Source organism: Bufo gargarizans, chromosome 4 (assembly GCF_014858855.1).
Source record: "Bufo gargarizans isolate SCDJY-AF-19 chromosome 4, ASM1485885v1, whole genome shotgun sequence".
Lineage (NCBI taxonomy): Eukaryota > Metazoa > Chordata > Amphibia > Anura > Bufonidae > Bufo > Bufo gargarizans.
The window spans coordinates 113,937,894-113,954,763 of record NC_058083.1 but is presented as its reverse complement, the minus strand read 5'-3'; the positions used below and the strand labels follow the sequence as shown (position 1 = coordinate 113,954,763).

Here is a 16,870-nt window from a genome sequence, read left to right as displayed (position 1 = left end):
GGTGGCCTAAGCAAGAACATGACTGCCAACAGGCGTTGAAAATATAGACATTAGTAATCCGAAGCACGTGCATACATAAAACACTAACCACAGCGAACCATAAACGTAAACATGAAATGCCTGGGGCATTGCAAGTTCGCTAAGAGAAGTCTCTTATCATGACAAACAAATGAACAGCTTGTGAAAACATAGCAGGAAACGTACTCCTATCGGCCCACTGATCTCCGCTGAGGAGCTGTTTGGTGAAATGGGGCAGGAGACCAATCTGCGTGAATATGAACCAGAAGTAAAAGGAGACCAGTCTGAGTGATTATGAACCAGGATTAAACAGAAAGTAGGCCTATGGAATGTGACAGACCACCGAGGAAAGGAACGTATGCCTGAAAAGAACGCAGTTATGTTTGTCGGGAGAGAGGTACCAGAGCGGTGGGTGCAGACTGCTCCGGTGAGATTGAGCAAAACCATGATGTAGCAATGAACAGGAGAATGCAGCTTTGAGTGGGAGCAGAGTACAACACATGATGTAACAACAAATGGGTGAATGCAGCTTTGGATGTAAGTGGTACCTAAAAACATGGTATAGGCGCAGCTCTGAGTATGGGTAGCGCATGAAAAGCATGGTATAAAGCAGACGTATAAATGCAACCTGAAAGTGAGCAGAGTATTGACGTGATGCGAAAGCAGACATGTGGACGCAGCTCTAGTAGTGAAAGGAGTATAGGACAAGATGTGAAAAGCAGACAAGCGGACGCAGCTTTGGATGTGAACGGAATATTAACTTGATGTGACCGCAGACATGGAAAGCGGCTTTGGCGAGTGGGGTATACAACCTGGTGTAGCAGTAGAAGTGTGAACACAACTTTGGGTATAAGCAGAGCATGAAAATTGGTATAAACGCAGCTCTGGTTGTGAGTGGAGCAAGGTGGGAACACCAGGGTGGTGCGTCCATAGCATGAAAACGGAGTAACAGAGTAACAGGTGCAGCACATACGGCCACGCGGTACTAGACCTGAGCACAGCCGCAACCATGACACGACCATCTTAGCAAGGTTGTACTCATGTTTTTTTCCTTCTTTAAAAAAAAAAAAAAAAAACACTTTTTTTTTTGTGTGGGTTTTAACAACAACAAATCTCCAAACACTTTTTTTGTAATGTCACTTTGAGACAGTTCCTGGCCCTTCCCCACCTTGACATTTTTTTCAACTCGCAGCATGTTCTGGGTGGGATGTTTTATCAGGTGTTTTTTTCCCCCCCAGAGACTTTCAGGGGGTCACAATCACAGACAACAGGATTTAATGTCCAAACTGGTGCTTTATTTTGGCACTTCAGCACCCGCACAAACATAAAAAAAATAAACACCTGCTCATCTGGGCTCTAACTAATACACAGTACTTTTCCCTGACTCACCTCCAAGCATAGCTTATACACAAGGGCCCAGATTCAGGTAGATTTGCCCATTACTTACACCTGAGCCGCTCAGCTGAATTTCTCTGCGCTGGAACAATTTTGCCAAATTGCCACCTGATTCAGGAATCGTTTGTTCATTTAATTTGCTCCTGTTTAAGGCAAAGCTGAGGGCGCAAGGCCGTGCAAGTCAAAGTGGGTGTGCCCCTATGTAAATGAGGAATTTTCGGCTCAGCAGAGGTTTGCTAGCATAATTTCAGGGCAAATCCTGCTCAGCTGCTTGCACTGAGCAAATAAATAGGAGCAGACTTGCGCAGGTTCTTTGCTGAATTTCATCCTGCTTTTTCCTACCCCCCCCTGAGCAAGGAAATTCAGCCCTTTTGCAAGACATGGCACCTCCCAAAGGGACCAAAATAAGGAAGGCCAACTTTGTGGCTGCAGAGATGGACATCCTGATTGCTGCACTCCAGCAGCATAAGGAAGTCCTATATGGTGCCCAGCGGGCAAACACCACCATTGCCCAAAGGAGGGCTATATATGAAGCCATTGCCCTGGACATCAATGCCCTGGGTAATGAAGTGCGTACCTGGGATGACATCCAGAAGAAATTAAATGATATGAGGCGCAGGGTCCGTGAAAAACTGGCTCTTATCAGGAAGCATACCGGTGGCACGGGAGGTGGTCCGCGATGTATGATCCGGCTCAATCAGGAGGAGCAGCTTATTGCACAAACGTTCGTGCAGGAGCAGGTGGAGGGACTTGAAGGGTACGACTCCACTGTTGGGAACTTGGGGACTGGTAAGTTATTTTTCTTTCATATCTGCTGTGCATCATGGGAGGGGGTACAAGTGAACATATGAGAAGTGTGTTGCACCAGCAAAATATGTCGTTTTGGTGTCATCCACAGGTGGTGATGAGGAAGAAGAAGCTGGGCCGTCTTCGGCTGCGGCTCGACCCAGCCCATCCAGACCAGAGCCAGGGGTCCAGTCAGGCCCCATGGACATTCTGGCTATGCTGGTCCAGGAGGAGATCATACCGGGGCCAAGTATGGAGGAGCAAGTGGTATTGGAGGAGGATTCCTTTTTCCTCATCCAGGAGGACTCTGGCTCCCTCCAGGAGGATACCACCATCCCTGTGCAACCCACCACCCCCCCCCGCCCAGCACGTCATCCCCCTCCAGGGCAAGCCCCTCCAGGGCAAGCCCCTCCCTTGTGGACCCCTCCCCTTCTCCCTCTGTCCGTGGCCGAGCCTCTCCTCCCAGGAAGGCTCTGTCCAAAACGAGGCATATATCCTCCAGCCTCCGTGACGGTCTGCTGGAGGAGCAGGCCCTGCAGACCCGCCATATAGGGGCCATGGTGGGAGAGGTGCGTCGTCTGGCGGACAGCATGGCATCCACCTCCACCTCTATGCAGCATGCCCTCACCCTGCATGAGGACCGGGACAAACATGTGGCACAGAGCCTGGGGGAAATTAGTGGCAACTCTAAGGCCATAGTCACCTGCTTGGTGGCTCTGGAGACCACACCAGCTTTGTTAAGCAGGATGACAGCTGCGGTGGAGGCCAATACCGCTGCTGTGCAGGCCAACACCGCTGCAGTGCAGGAGGAGGCGAGAGTTACCCGCCGGCATCAGCGGGATACCACCACCCGCCAAATGCGGATGTTGGCCCAGACCAACACCATCCTTGCCCGCCTGGCCAACGCCATGGAGGGCATGCAGCCACCACCTGCAAGGAGTGTGGAAGTAGGGGTTGATGCTCCTCCCCCCCCTCCTCCCCCCACCCCTCCATCCCCACCCCATGCCTCCTCCGCACCACGGAGATTGAGGAGCCAGAGCCGGGCACCCTTGGCCCAAAGAAAAAAACAAAAAAATAATTTTATGTCTACATTTTTTTGCTCAACACAATATGATTTTTTTATTATTTTTCGATATGCTCAGGGTATGAGATTATATTTTTTTTATATGCTCAGGATATGAGTTTTTAGATTTATTTGTAGTCCCTACACACGGTGAGGAGTGTATACTACAGTGTGACTGGTGTGTGAATGGGGGGGGGGGGGTGGCACTCCTGCTGGAAAAGGGGTGTCACCCTCTGCCATGTGAAAGGTGTATGAATGGACAGCAACATAATTGGAGCCTTGACGCGGCGTTGCTGCTCCCTAATACCATGGGGTATTGTTGGGTCTAATCCAATTGGGGGTGCATGTGTCGGGTGTGTGCTAGGGACTACAGTGGTGTACATACATGCATTATACTTGTGACAAGATCAGGGTGTGTTTAATGTGCAAAGAGACGTTCCACAAGACCATTCCGGATTGCTCTTCCCTCAGAAGATCCGGTAGTGTTTCTTGGGGGGGGGGGGTTGCGTGGTTCGGGGGTAAGGTCATTGCGTAGCTCAATGTGCATGCCCCTTCTTTGAGCTAAATTGTGGAGAATACTACATGCCCCTACGATTTGGCATACAAAGTTGGGTGAATACAATAGGGTCCCCCCTGATTTATCCAGACATCTGAATCGAGATTTAAGGATGCCAAATGTGCGCTCCACCACCGCACGGGTACGTGCATGGGCTTCGTTATATCTTTCCTCTCCTGGTGTTTGAGGGTTACGAAATGGGGTCATCATGTGAGGTCCCAGGGCATAGGCAGAGTCACCTGGAAGGGAAAAGACAGGAGGATGTTAGTCGTGCATGTGCCCCTTGTGATGTGTGCATCATGGGGGGGGGGGGGGCAGTCATACCTGACACCCATGTCACTCACCAATCAGCCAGCTGTCTCCATACATGTTCTGGTCAAACTCGGTTGGGATGGGGCTGTGTCGGTAAATAAAACTGTCATGGCTTGACCCTGGGTGTTTGGCACGGACATGCCATATGAGGCCATGTGCATCCACAATCATCTGCACATTTATCGAATGCCAATGTTTCCTGTTGCAGTAGATATGCTCGAGGTGCCGGGGGGGGGGGGGGCGTAGTGCCACATGGGTACAATCTATTGCACCCACAGTGCGTGGAAATCTGGCTAATAAATAAAAATCACTGATTGCCTTCTGCCGCACGTCAGCCGTGGTTGGTTTGATAAATTGTGTGCCCATTCGTCTGAGTATTGCAGGGATCACTTGGTGCACACACCTGCTCATGCTGGATTGGGACATCCCCGCCACCACTCCACCTGTGCGCTGAAATGAGCCAGTTGCCAAAAAATGAAGGGTTGCCACTACCTTCACCAGTGGCTGCACTGCCTGTCCCCGATGGGTCGGGCTGCTGATGTCATCCTGCAGGATTGTTACCAACTCAAGGATGACTTCAGGGCTAAAGCGAAACATGCGATACACCTCAGTATCAGTCATCTGAAAAAGGTTGTAGCGCCCTCTGTAAATCCTCTCCCGTGCCCTCCTACGAGTCGGCTCAGTCAATAGAATATCAAGAACCATAGCTGCCCCTGGCATGTTGGTGCACAGATGTGAGGTCCCGAAAATGTGGGTGCTCTGCTTGTTCAGATCGTCTGTCTAGGTGCTGCTGAAGTTGCGCGCTCCTTCAGATGACATTTGGCCATCTTTTGCTAACTTGCCCCTGCTTTTAACAGGAGCAAGTTTGCCCAGGGAAAAAAGCTTGCACGCTTCCAGCGCAAGATGCGCATCACACGCGCATGTTTCTGAATCATCGGCAGTACCTAATTTGCATATTCGCTGAGGGAATTCCATGAAGGCGCAACTTACACCCCGCGCAAAATTGCACGAAAATTGCGCAGGAACAGCTAGGCTGCGTGCGCGGGAAAATGGCCGCATTTCAGGCTTAACTGGTTTACAGAATCAGCCGCAAATTTGCATAGGAGCAAATCAGTACTTGCGCGGCGCAAATCACACTTGTTCCCGCGCAAGTGCTTCTTGAATCTGGGCCAAGGTCTTAGGCTCCAACCCTTAGCATATCCGGTCACTGAACACAAGTCCAGATAGGGAAGAGATCCAGCTACACGTAGCCTCATGGTCCCCTCAGCCCTCCTGGCTGAAACCACCCAGCGCCTCTGTTTCCAAGTTTTCTCTCCCCCAGACTGACACACAGAGGGTTGGTTTTATCCCTCCTTGATTACAGCAGGCCTCACCTGCTATGACCTCAGGTAAAAGACAATACCCGGACTGGAAGCGTGTGGACTGGCAGATCCCACTACCAAACCTATCCACCAGTATAATGAAATCCAGCCCAGAACAAAAATGTAAACAAAACTGTCTCAGTAAACTCTGCTTTGCTGAAACCCCTGCAGCTTTCTGGGTTTTACTTATCTCACCCAGCTGAGGTATCTGGGTGGGATATGCCCACCTTCCAGCACTTATACCTTACACACCACCACACTGCAAAACAAAAAGTCTGAAAAACAATGCAAAGTAATATGTGTTTTAAAAAAAGTAGCTTGAGGGGAAAAAAACGCTTGAATGTAATGATAATTTTTCCAAGTCAAAATCCACAGCGTTTTTTTTTTTTACTGCATTCCCGCTGAAAAAAATGCACATAAAAACCGTAACAAAACGGCATGTATTACATCCGGTTTTCATAGCGGAATAGCCAGAAGATTTCGCCTTCTCCATTGGAAAGGTAAAATCTGCAAGAAAAATCTACTGTATAAATTGACATGCTGCGGATTTCAAATCTGCAATACCACAGCTTTTCTGCTGCCTTTGTTTTACCCAAACGTGGATAAGAATTCAGAAATTGTCATCCACTTTGCTGGTCCTGTACAATGCTGTGGCACCATAACCGCATATGAGCCCTAAGTCATATTCAGCCTTGTTGGATCTCTTTTGAAGGTTGCAAGGTTACTGGGAATGTCCTTTCCATAGGAATACATGAAAGTCCAACAAATATTACCACTTCCTGTGGTCAACATGTCGCTGTGAAGCCTTAGCCTAGGTGCGTATTTGAACGATTATTATATGGCTCCATATGGGAGCTGTACATTTACTGCCAAGAACCAGGACAAAGCAGGGAAACCTTTCCCAAATAAAACCTTATCCTCTCCTGTTATGTTTTATGTTTCTAGTCTGTGTTAGAAACTGTAGTCTTGTTCATCATTGCCTTTTGGCCACTTCTTCATAATCACATTTTAGGTCTCCATAGAGAGAAGAAAAACATTTTCATCTGCTGTTATGCAATCCTGTTTTTGTTCAAAAAAATAATAATACAGGAACAAGTTAATCTTATGGAACAAAGTATAATATGTTCTTCTGAATAATTAAAGGTTTATCGGAGATTAACCAATTGTTCTGCTAGATTCTCTTCTGGCTTGCAGCTCAAGAGTTGTGTCCTTTCTGCTGTAGCTCTCTCCCTATCAAAGCTCAGGGGGCATGTCCTTTCTGCTCTAGCTCTCTACCTATCAAAGCTCAGGAGGGCATGTCCTTTCTGCTGTAGCTCTCTCCCTATCAAAGCTCAGGGGCATGTCCTTTCTGCTGTAACTCTCTCCCTATCACAGCCTAGATGGCATGTCCTTTCTGCTGTAGCTCTCTCCCTATCAAAGCTCAGGAGGGCATGTCCTTTCTGCTGTAGCTCTCTCCCTATCAAAGCTCAGGGGCATGTCCTTTCTGCTGTAGCTCTCTCCCTATCAAAGCTCAGGGGCATGTCCTTTCTGCTGTAACTCTCTCCCTATCACAGCCTAGATGGCATGTCCTTTCTGCTGTAGCTCTCTCCCTATCAAAGCTCAGGAGGGCATGTCCTTTCTGCTGTAGCTCTCTCCCTATCAAAGCTCAGGGGCATGTCCTTTCTGCTGTAACTCTCTCCCTATCACAGCCTAGATGGCATGTCCTTTCTGCTGTAGCTCTCTCCCTATCAAAGCTCAGGGGGCATGTCCTTTCTGCTGTAGCTCTCTCCCTATGAAAGCTCAGGAGGGCATGTCCTTTCTGCTGTAGCTCTCTCCCTATCAAAGCTCAGGGGCATGTCCTTTCTGCTGTAGCTCTCTCCCTATCACAGCCTAGATGGCATGTCCTTTCTGCTGTAGCTCTCTCCCTATCAAAGCTCAGTGTGGCATGTCCTTTCTGCGGTAGCTCTCTCCCTATCAAAGCTCAGGGGGGCATGTCCTTTCTGCTGTAGCTCTCTCCCTATCACAGCCTAGCTGGCATGTCCTTTCTGCTGTAGCTCTCTCCCTATCACAGCCCATTTGGCATGTCCTTTCTGCTGCAGCTCTCTCCCTATCACAGCTCAGGGGGCATATCCTTTCTGCTGTAGCTCTTTCCCTATCACAGCCCAGATGTCATGTGATTTCTGCTGCAGCTCTCTCCCTATCACAGCTCAGGGGGCATGTGATTTCTGCTGTAGCTCTCTCCCTATCATAGCTCAGGGGGCATGTGATTTCTGCTGCAGCTCTCTCCCTATCACAGCTCAGGGGGCATATGATTTCTGCTGCAGCTCTCTCCCTATCACAGCTCAGGGGGCATGTGATTTCTGCTGCAGCTCTCTCCCTATCACAGCTCAGGGGGCATATGATTTCTGCTGCAGCTCTCTCCCTATCACAGCTCAGGGGGCATGTGATTTCTGCTGCAGCTCTCTCCCTATCACAGCTCAGGGGGCATATGATTTCTGCTGTAGCTGTCTCCCTATCACAGCCAAGGGAGCACGTTCTTTCTTCTGTAATGTTGCTTCCCAACCTCAATTATAATGAATTGTACTGACATAATGCTGTCAGTACAATTTATTACAGTTGAGTTCAGGCAGCAACATACAGCATTATATAAATCATTATAATGCTGTGAGGTCCTGTTACAAGAGTGCAGGATGGGAAATGATGCTCTGCAGGGCACACAAGTGCTTTTTTGCTACTGGCATTTTTGTTAATTAGGTGCCTGGCATTTACCGTAGTTGTTTTTTTAGCACAGCATGTTGAAGCTTTTGGCATTTCTATATAGGAAAAAACTACAGAAAAAAAAGATTTGGTTTAAACAGTTTTTCTATACAAAAATACATGCTGTATAGAAAAAATGTGAATGTTTTCATGTCTTTTCTAGTGAGCAAAAAACACTAAAACACATTTAGGGTCTAATCTCACGTCCGTAGAATGTGTCCGCACCCATTCAGCAATTATCCGGAACGGGTGCGGACCCATTTATTCTTTATGGGGCAGGAATAGATGCGGACAGCACGTAGTGTGCTGTCCGCATCCGCATTTCTGGAGTGTGAGCCCGAACTTCCAGTCCGCGGCTCTGGAAAAAAATAGAACATAGCCTATTCTTGCGGACAATAATAGGCAGTTCCATGGGGTTGCCGGCCGGGTGTTTCGCGGATCTGCAATACACTACGGACGTGTGAATGGACCTTTATATGTGAAGGGGCTCTTAGGCTAGGGCTACACAACGAAATGTGTCGTGCAACACATAGGGCACAACTACACTGCTACATGTTTCGCGCGACATTGATGTCTATAGTGTCGCACTATAACATGTGACATGCTGCGACTGCGACAGTCACAGAAAAATCCAGTCGCAGCATGTCACATGTTGCAGTGCGACACCATAGACTATGATTATACAAATTGTTGCGTGACAAAATGTCACGTGACACATGTCGTCCTTTAGACCTAGCCTAATATAGCTGGCCATCCATCTGTCCAGGAGTCCTGAATGGCAGCGTTGTCTATTTATGGGGTACGACCACGCGGTCCGGGTTCCAGTTTTGGAAGTCAAAACCAGGAATGAATAAACAAAAAAGAGAAGTTGTATCTGTCCTTTATACGTTCTCTCCGGTTTCACTTCCATGACAGCTGTAAGGTCATATACACACAAGACCGGTGATTTATACACTGGTCTTAATCCCCCTGCGCTGGCCCACACCACACACCCTTTTCCCGCTACCTCGGCAAAGTCACAGATTTTGCAACAAAACCCCTTTGCGACAAAACCTGTAACAAAAATACACCAAAAAGCGGTGTAAAAACATTAATTAATGACCCTCACAGTGAGTATGTGTGGATTTTCATGCAGCGTAATACAGTACCATCAAGTATTCATTTTCAAAATCTCTTGTGTATGGTGCAGAAATTGACCTGTGATTGTCTGTATGGATTTTCAGAGAGATTTCACCCTTTGTAATGCACAAAAAGGAAAATCTACGCGGGAAAACCTGCATTAGCTATGTGCATATATCCTAATGGGAAGCATATAGATTAGTCATTTATTATAGTGGTTTGCGCCTGTTTTTTCAAAATTTTTCCTTGTTTGGATAGACTAAGGCCACCTGCACACATTGCGGAATACGTGCAAAAACCGCACAATACCAGTAACGCGTATGAGATTATACAAATTTCACACTCGGATTTCCAATTACACAGCATGTCGATTATGTTTGCAGTTTTAGCTGCAGATTTCATCCTTTTCCAATGAAGGGTGAGATCTATGGCAAAACCGCATCAAAAACCGCCGTTAGAAGTTGCAGTTTTTGGTGTGGATATGCTGCAAAAACGCACATTAATCTGCACGGAAATTCACGCGGCTCTTATGTGCATTCACCCATACTCGTGTGCAGTTGGCCTAATTGTTTTAGCCACATTTAGGCCTCCTGCACACGAACGCGTGCGCCCCGTGGCTGTGCTGCGGGCCGCAAAATGCGGGCCGCAATGCACGAACACCATACGTGGACGGCAGCCGCAGCGGATCGCAGACCCATTCACTTTAATGTGTCCACGATCCGGCCGTTCCGCAAAAAGATAGGACATGTTCTATCTTTTTGCGGAACGGAAGTACGGGACGAAACCCCACGGAAGCACTCCGTAGTGCTTCCGTAGGGTTCCGTTCCGTGCTTCCGTTCCGCACCATTCCGCATCTCCAGGTTTGCGGACCCTTTGAAGTGAATGGGTCCGCATCCGTGATCCGCAAATACGGTCCACAATACAGCAACGGGAAGCACACGTTCGTGTGCAGGAGGCCTTACTTGTTAGGCCTCTTTCACACGAGCGATACAGATTGTGTCAGGATGTGTTCAGGGTGCATTCAGTGAAACTTGCACCATTTCGCAAGAAAGTTCAGTCAGTCTGCATTTGCGTTCAGTGTTTCAGTTTTTTCCACGCAGGTGCAATCAGTTTTGATACGTTTTTTTCACACACGTGAAAAAAACAGAAGGTTTACAAACAACATCTCCTAGCAACCATCAGTGAAAAACGCATCGCATCAGGGCTGCATCCAGGGGTGGGATTCAAATTTTTAACAACAGGTTCCCTACTCAGCGGTGGATACGCAGCGCGTCACGAGTCATGACACATATATACATACACCATATATATGCAACACAGTCACGACATATTTACATACACCATATATACACTACACACAAATACACTATATATACACTACACACATACCACTCAACTTTTAAAAAGCCTTAGGCCCCCTCTTTGTTATTACTGTAATGGCCCCCTCTTTATTATTATTATAATGGCCCCCTCTTTATTATTATTATAATGGCCCACTCTTTATTATTAATATAATGACCCCCTCTTTTTTATTAATATAATGGCCCCCTCTTTGTTATTACTGTAACGGCCCCCTCTTTGTTATTACTGTAACGGCCCCCTCTTTATTATTATTATAATGGCCCACTCTTTATTTTTAATGTAATGGCCCCCACTTTATTATTAATATAATGGCCCCCACTTTATTATTAATATAATGGCCCCCTCTTTATTATTAATATAATGGCCCCCTCTTTATTATTAATATAATGGCCCCCACTTTAATAACAAAGAGGGGGCCATTACATTAATAATAAAGAGGGGCCATTACATTAATAATAAAGAGGGGGCCATTACATTAATAATAAAGAGGGGGTCATTATATTAATAATAAAGAGGGGGCCATTACATAGTGGAGTACCGCTTAAAAAAGCTGCTCTTACTCTGTGGGCAAAATAGATGTGTTTCCCTGTGTGTGGCCACCTTAAATATTGTCATCAACCCCATCCATAACTCTTGTTTGGCTAAAAGAATCTAAACATTGGGTCAGGATGAGGGGAAGGTGGAGTAGGCACCTGCTTAGGAGAAATAATTAATACTTACCTCTCTCTCCTTCACAGCTTGTGGCATCCTGGTACAGGCGGTCACCAATGCCTCGCTCACTGTGCCTTCCCGCGCCGCGTCATCGCGTCATCTCGCGAGATCCGCCGCAGGAGGTCACAGTGAGGTACGTGACTAAGTCCTGCGTCGCACCTCAACTGAAGCCGCTCCCCCGGCCCCTCCTCACTTCGCCTGCCCAGCTGCCCTGCACAGTGCGCGTCACACAGGGCCAGAGGCGTACATAGGAATCACTGGGCCCCATAGCAAAAATCTGAATTGGGCCCCTTAACCCCGCCCACTACCCACCATGGCCCCTCCCACTTCCTGACTTTGCTCCTCCCATGCCACACCCCCATTAAATAAATTTATACATGACCTACAGAAACTGTTAGGGGTTTCCTGGGGGTGACCTGTCACATGGGATATCTGCTGCAGCCTGCAGGTCTCCTTATTTGGGGTGCCATGTTAGGCTACTTTCACACTTGCGTTCGGGTCTCCGCTTGTGAGTTCTGTTTGAAGGCTCTCACAAGCGGCACCGAACGGATCCGTCCAGCCCTAATGCATTCTGAGTGGATGCGGATCCGCTCAGAATGCATCAGTATGGCTCCGTCTGTCCTCCGCTCAGCAGGCGGACACTTGAACGCTGCTTGCAGCCTGGCCGTGCGGAGGCAAACGGATCCGTCCAGACTTACAATGTAAGTCAATGGGGACGGATCCGTTTGAAGTTGACACAATATGGCTCAATTTTCAAACTGATCCGTCCCCCATTGACTTTCAATGTAAAGTCAAAACGGATCCGTTTGCACTATCATGAACAAAAAAAAAAAATGTTTTTTTTTTTTTTTGTTCATGTTAATGCAAACGGATCCGTTCTGAACGGATCTAAGCATTATAGGTGCGGATCCGTCTGTGCAGACACCAGACGGATCCGCTCTGAACGCAAGCGTGAAAGTAGCCTTAAAGGGAATCTGTCACTAGCAATTTACCCCCAATTTTTTTTTCATGAATCCATGTTTAACAGAGTACCTGTTTTCCATCTGTCTTGTTCTTTTGATTGTGAGTCTTGTCATGTCTTCAAAAAATCGATTCTTATGATATGTAAATGAAGCTGTAAGGAGCCCAGAGGGGCGTTATTCTTTCTCCACGGTGCCCAGGAACGCCCCTCTGAAGTGCCGTGCCCGGCTAAGTTTGAAAACTAATAACGCCTCCAAGTTCATCTAAATCGCCTCCCAGAGGCACGGCTAAGTGCTCAACACCCCCCTCCTCAGTGCCGCGCTCTGCGGCAAACACCCCGATCCTCCTCTCGCCGGCATCCCAAATCCCGCGCAGGCGCAGTGCCGTCAGTCATCTTATCATAGCGCAGGCAATCGCCGGCACTGCGCCTGCGCGGGATTTGGGACGCCGACGAGAGGAGGATCGGGTGTTTCAGAGCGCAGCGCTGAGGAGGGGGGCGGGTGTCTAGGACTTAGCCGCGCCTCTGGGAGGCGATTCAGCTAAACATGGGGGGGGGGCCCTGGGGAGAAAAGCAGCCGCATAGCCGGCTGCTGGTCATCAGTGGGCGGGGCCTTATCTGCGCTACGGGCCCCCCAGTGCCGCGGGCCCCATAGCAGTGGCGTGGTCTGCCTCTATGGGCGGTACGCCACTGCTGACAGGGCCTCTCCTCTCGGCTTCCGCTCCGCCCCCACCCCTATAGCTACGCCACTGGTGCAGGCGCAGCTGCAGGACCGGGTCGGGATCCCTGCTTCTCACCGGTCCTGCGAACCGCCTGTAATTTTAACAAACGGTTCGGCAGAACCGGAGAGAACCGGCTGGATCCCATGCCTGGCTGCATCGCATGCAATGTGTTTTTCACTGAAGCCCCATTCACTTTTATGGGGCCAGGGCTGCGTGAAAAAAGCTGAATATAGAACATCCTGCGATTCTCACGCAACGCAGAACTCGCTCGTGTGAAAGGGGCCTTAGGCTGCATGCACACGACAGTGAAAAAAAAAAGTCTATTATAAATGGATAAACTCTTCGTTTTTAACGGACGTTTTTTCTGTGAAATGGATGCTTAAAACTGTCCCATTCAGTTGTATGGGGACTGTTGGTCAGTGAAAAAAAACAAGACCAAAACAAACAGCAGTGTGAATAACCCCATAGTTACCATTGTTCCTAAAACAAACATGTGACGGCCGTTAAAAAAAACTTCCATAACACGTCCGATTTTCATTGTCATGTACATGTAGCCAGTTCATGGTGTGGGCGAATTTTGAGGGTGTGGCTAATTGTGCGGCATTTTTTTCAGCCTATTTACTGTATATACATGCGCTTTTTTAAAGTATGAATTTGACAAAAAAGTTTGACACCACTCATGAGGTGGCGTCGTTTCATTCGTCAACTGTTTGGTACCCGTACCTGTTTTTTAAAAAGTCACATCTGGTTGACGTGCGCCTTTTCACACACATAAACCTTTACTAACTTTTTATTTCATATGCAACTTTTCACCGCAGACGGTAGTCTAACTGCACGCGATCAACCTGGCCCTGGCGAATACAAAGACACCTCACCTAATTCATCAGCTGCTGTGCGACTCATCATAAATACTGGGGCACATTTACAAAAAACACTGTTTTCATGCTGGTCTTTGGGGGTTATTTATCAAGGGACCTGGAATAATTTTATACTTAAAGGGGTGGTCCAGGTTCAGAGCTGAACCCGGACATATCCCCATCTTCACCCCTCCGGCCCCCTTGATTCATGCTCCGATGCTCTGCGCTTTTTTGTTTATATTATTACACTGCTAGGCGGAAGCTTCAGCCTAGCAGTGTTCCCAGTGATGTCACCGGCTCTGATGGGCAGGCTTTAGCGCTGCCCTAGCCGTTTTACAGGCTAGGACAGCGCTAAAGCCTGTCCATTAGTGACGGTGACGTCACCGGGTTCACTTCTAGGCAGAAGCCTCCCAATGTAGAGGTACGACATCGGATCTCCAAAAGATGCCTTTTCCCTGCGCGATCCTGCGCAGGGCAAAGGAGAGCATTGGAGCGTGAAATGCTCCGATGCTCATATCAGGGGGGCCGGAAGGGTGAAGATGGGAATATGCATAATGGAAACGGGACGGATCCGTTTTGCAGCCCATAGACTTCTATTATGAAGGAATGAATAACGGAATGCCTCTAAAGTCCATGGTAATGGAATCCATAATGCAATTCACCTTTTACCGACAAACGAGGTGTGAACGAATTTCATAAGTGGAAATTTGCTCATCTGTAATTGCAGCTTTTACATGTTAATGAATCAGACCTGCTGGTTTCATCTATATCCCAGCTGCAGTGGTGTAAGCGCAGAACTGGTTGAACTTGTCTTTGCAGGAAGCAGAATGAGGATGGTCGTTCCCTTGTTCATGCATGTACGATGTGTGTCGTGCGGTCCTAAAGCATTTTGGCAGTGAACGTGTTACTGCTGCAGATGAGTAAAGGTGTGTGCAGGCGCTAGGACCGCCTTGTACACCTGTTTCCCACGGTGTGCATGTAGCCTCTGCTATATCTATGCTGATCAAAGGGCAAAGTAAGGTTCAGATCTATTCTATTGCCTCCTACCCAGTTTCACTTAGGTAGACCATGGCACTGTCACTGCTGGAAACTCTTCAGGACCCTCAGCTGGTGGCCCGATTCCAAAGGTTCTGTGGTTTGACCCTAAAGCCAAAGGGTGAGGCTAATGGAGCAGCTCCAGGGCATAGCTCTGAGAAAACGGCAGGGGTCAAGGGAGTTCTCCAAGAAAATGGCCACATGCCCTACATCAATGGATCATATACAAATGGAACACATAGACAGGTAAGATTACCCTAAATCCTAATTCTTCTATTGATGATTGTCCACAGGTCAGTGATGTAAAACGAGCCAACGCCTCTAGGTAACATTCTACTTAATTTTTTATAGATGGCTTCCTATGTCATTTTCTGGTGGCCTCTCCACATGCTAGTTCCCTGCAGCCATCAGTCACTTATTTCATACTGACACATTTGGTTATATATATATAGAGGTGTTTGCTGCCATCAGGGTTGCCAACCCGAATTTTTTTCAGGACAAATGACCCCAAAATCACGGACAGCCAACATTTTTTACGGACAAATTGGAAAACCAGAATGAATAATAAAGATTATAAGTGATACATGTCTATAGCTCAATGCACTGATAACACCTCATTACCAGCATTTACTGTGCGCTGTAAAATGATGAGAATTACCACCAAAATAATCTACTCCAGTACCACCAGCCTAAAAAAAAAATCACACAGACACATCTATTTATTTTATTTATTTATTTTTTCACGGACACAAGAAAGAAACGTTACCTATGTCAACCCTGACTACGATGTTATACTCGTGCCAAAGTCGTAGCTAGGATAATATGACAACACGATAAACTGGTTTCCAGTCATTTCAGCTTCAATTTTATACACCTCATTAAAGGGGTATTTTGGTTCATTATTATCCCCTATCCACAGGATAAGGATAACTATTAGATCACGAGAACAGGGGCCCCATATCCTCTGCAGCCCCCCCTGAAATGAACGGAGTGGCTGATTGCACATGCATGTGGCCGTTCCATTTCTTTGGGAGTTCCAGAGATCGGTGAGCGCTCTACGTGGCTACCTCTAAAATTCCCATAGAAATTAATGGAGCGGCCTCCTCATTCATTTCAGGGGGGGCTGCACGAGGTACGGGGCACCCGTTCTCTAACCAGAATACCCCTTTAAGGCTTCATGCACTCGCTGTGTGCATAGATCGGTCTGCAAAATACAAATACCTTCCACTTGCACTCCACATCTTTCTCGCTCCCATCAATAGTAAGGGCTACTCTCATCGGCAATAAGGACCAGAATAGGACATGTTCTATAATTTACGCAAAGGTCACACAGATGCTCTAAAAATACGGATGTGTACACGGCCCTATAGACATGAATGGGTCAGGTGGTGTGCTACCTGCAATAAGATAATAAAAAAATAAATACCGGTAATAATAATAAAAATAAAAAAACGGTCCTGTGCAGCGGTAGTCGGGAAAATGCTCCCAAGCTGGTGTCAAGACCTGAGCCCCAGTACAAAGTCATATCCCTTAAGGGCGCATTGTGGTCTGTCGCATCAGTATTATTTCCTAGAGGAAGGCAAGAAAATACAGTCGTGAAGGTGTCCTAAAAGCTAGTGACATCACCTGCCACCAGAAGTGATGTCACACAGGGTCCATTCACGCATCAGTATTTTTTTTCCGCAGATTTTCGTTCCGTTTTTAGCCGATCCGTGTTTCCACAAAAACCTTCTGTTTTTACCAATTGTGCATCTGGTTTTCTGCAAAAAAAAAAAACCCTGGAGGAATATACTAAAATAAAATGTATTTCTTTTTCCTGGAAACGGATCCGCAATTGCGGATTACATATTGGTGCATTACGCATGTCATCTGCATTTTT

The 16,870-nt window shown here is 47.4% G+C and overlaps 1 protein-coding gene across 1 annotated transcript in view; it reads left to right on the top strand.

Moving 5' to 3' along the window:
• Positions 1–14,934: 14,934 nt before the first annotated feature.
• SGPP2 (sphingosine-1-phosphate phosphatase 2) overlaps positions 14,935–16,870 on the top strand; it is a 56,416-nt gene continuing 54,480 nt past the window's right edge. Inside the window, exon 1 of the mRNA XM_044291896.1 lies at positions 14,935–15,237. Coding sequence (XP_044147831.1) covers positions 15,025–15,237 — 213 coding nt within the window. The 5' untranslated portion in view covers positions 14,935–15,024. The remainder of the gene's footprint in view (positions 15,238–16,870) is intronic.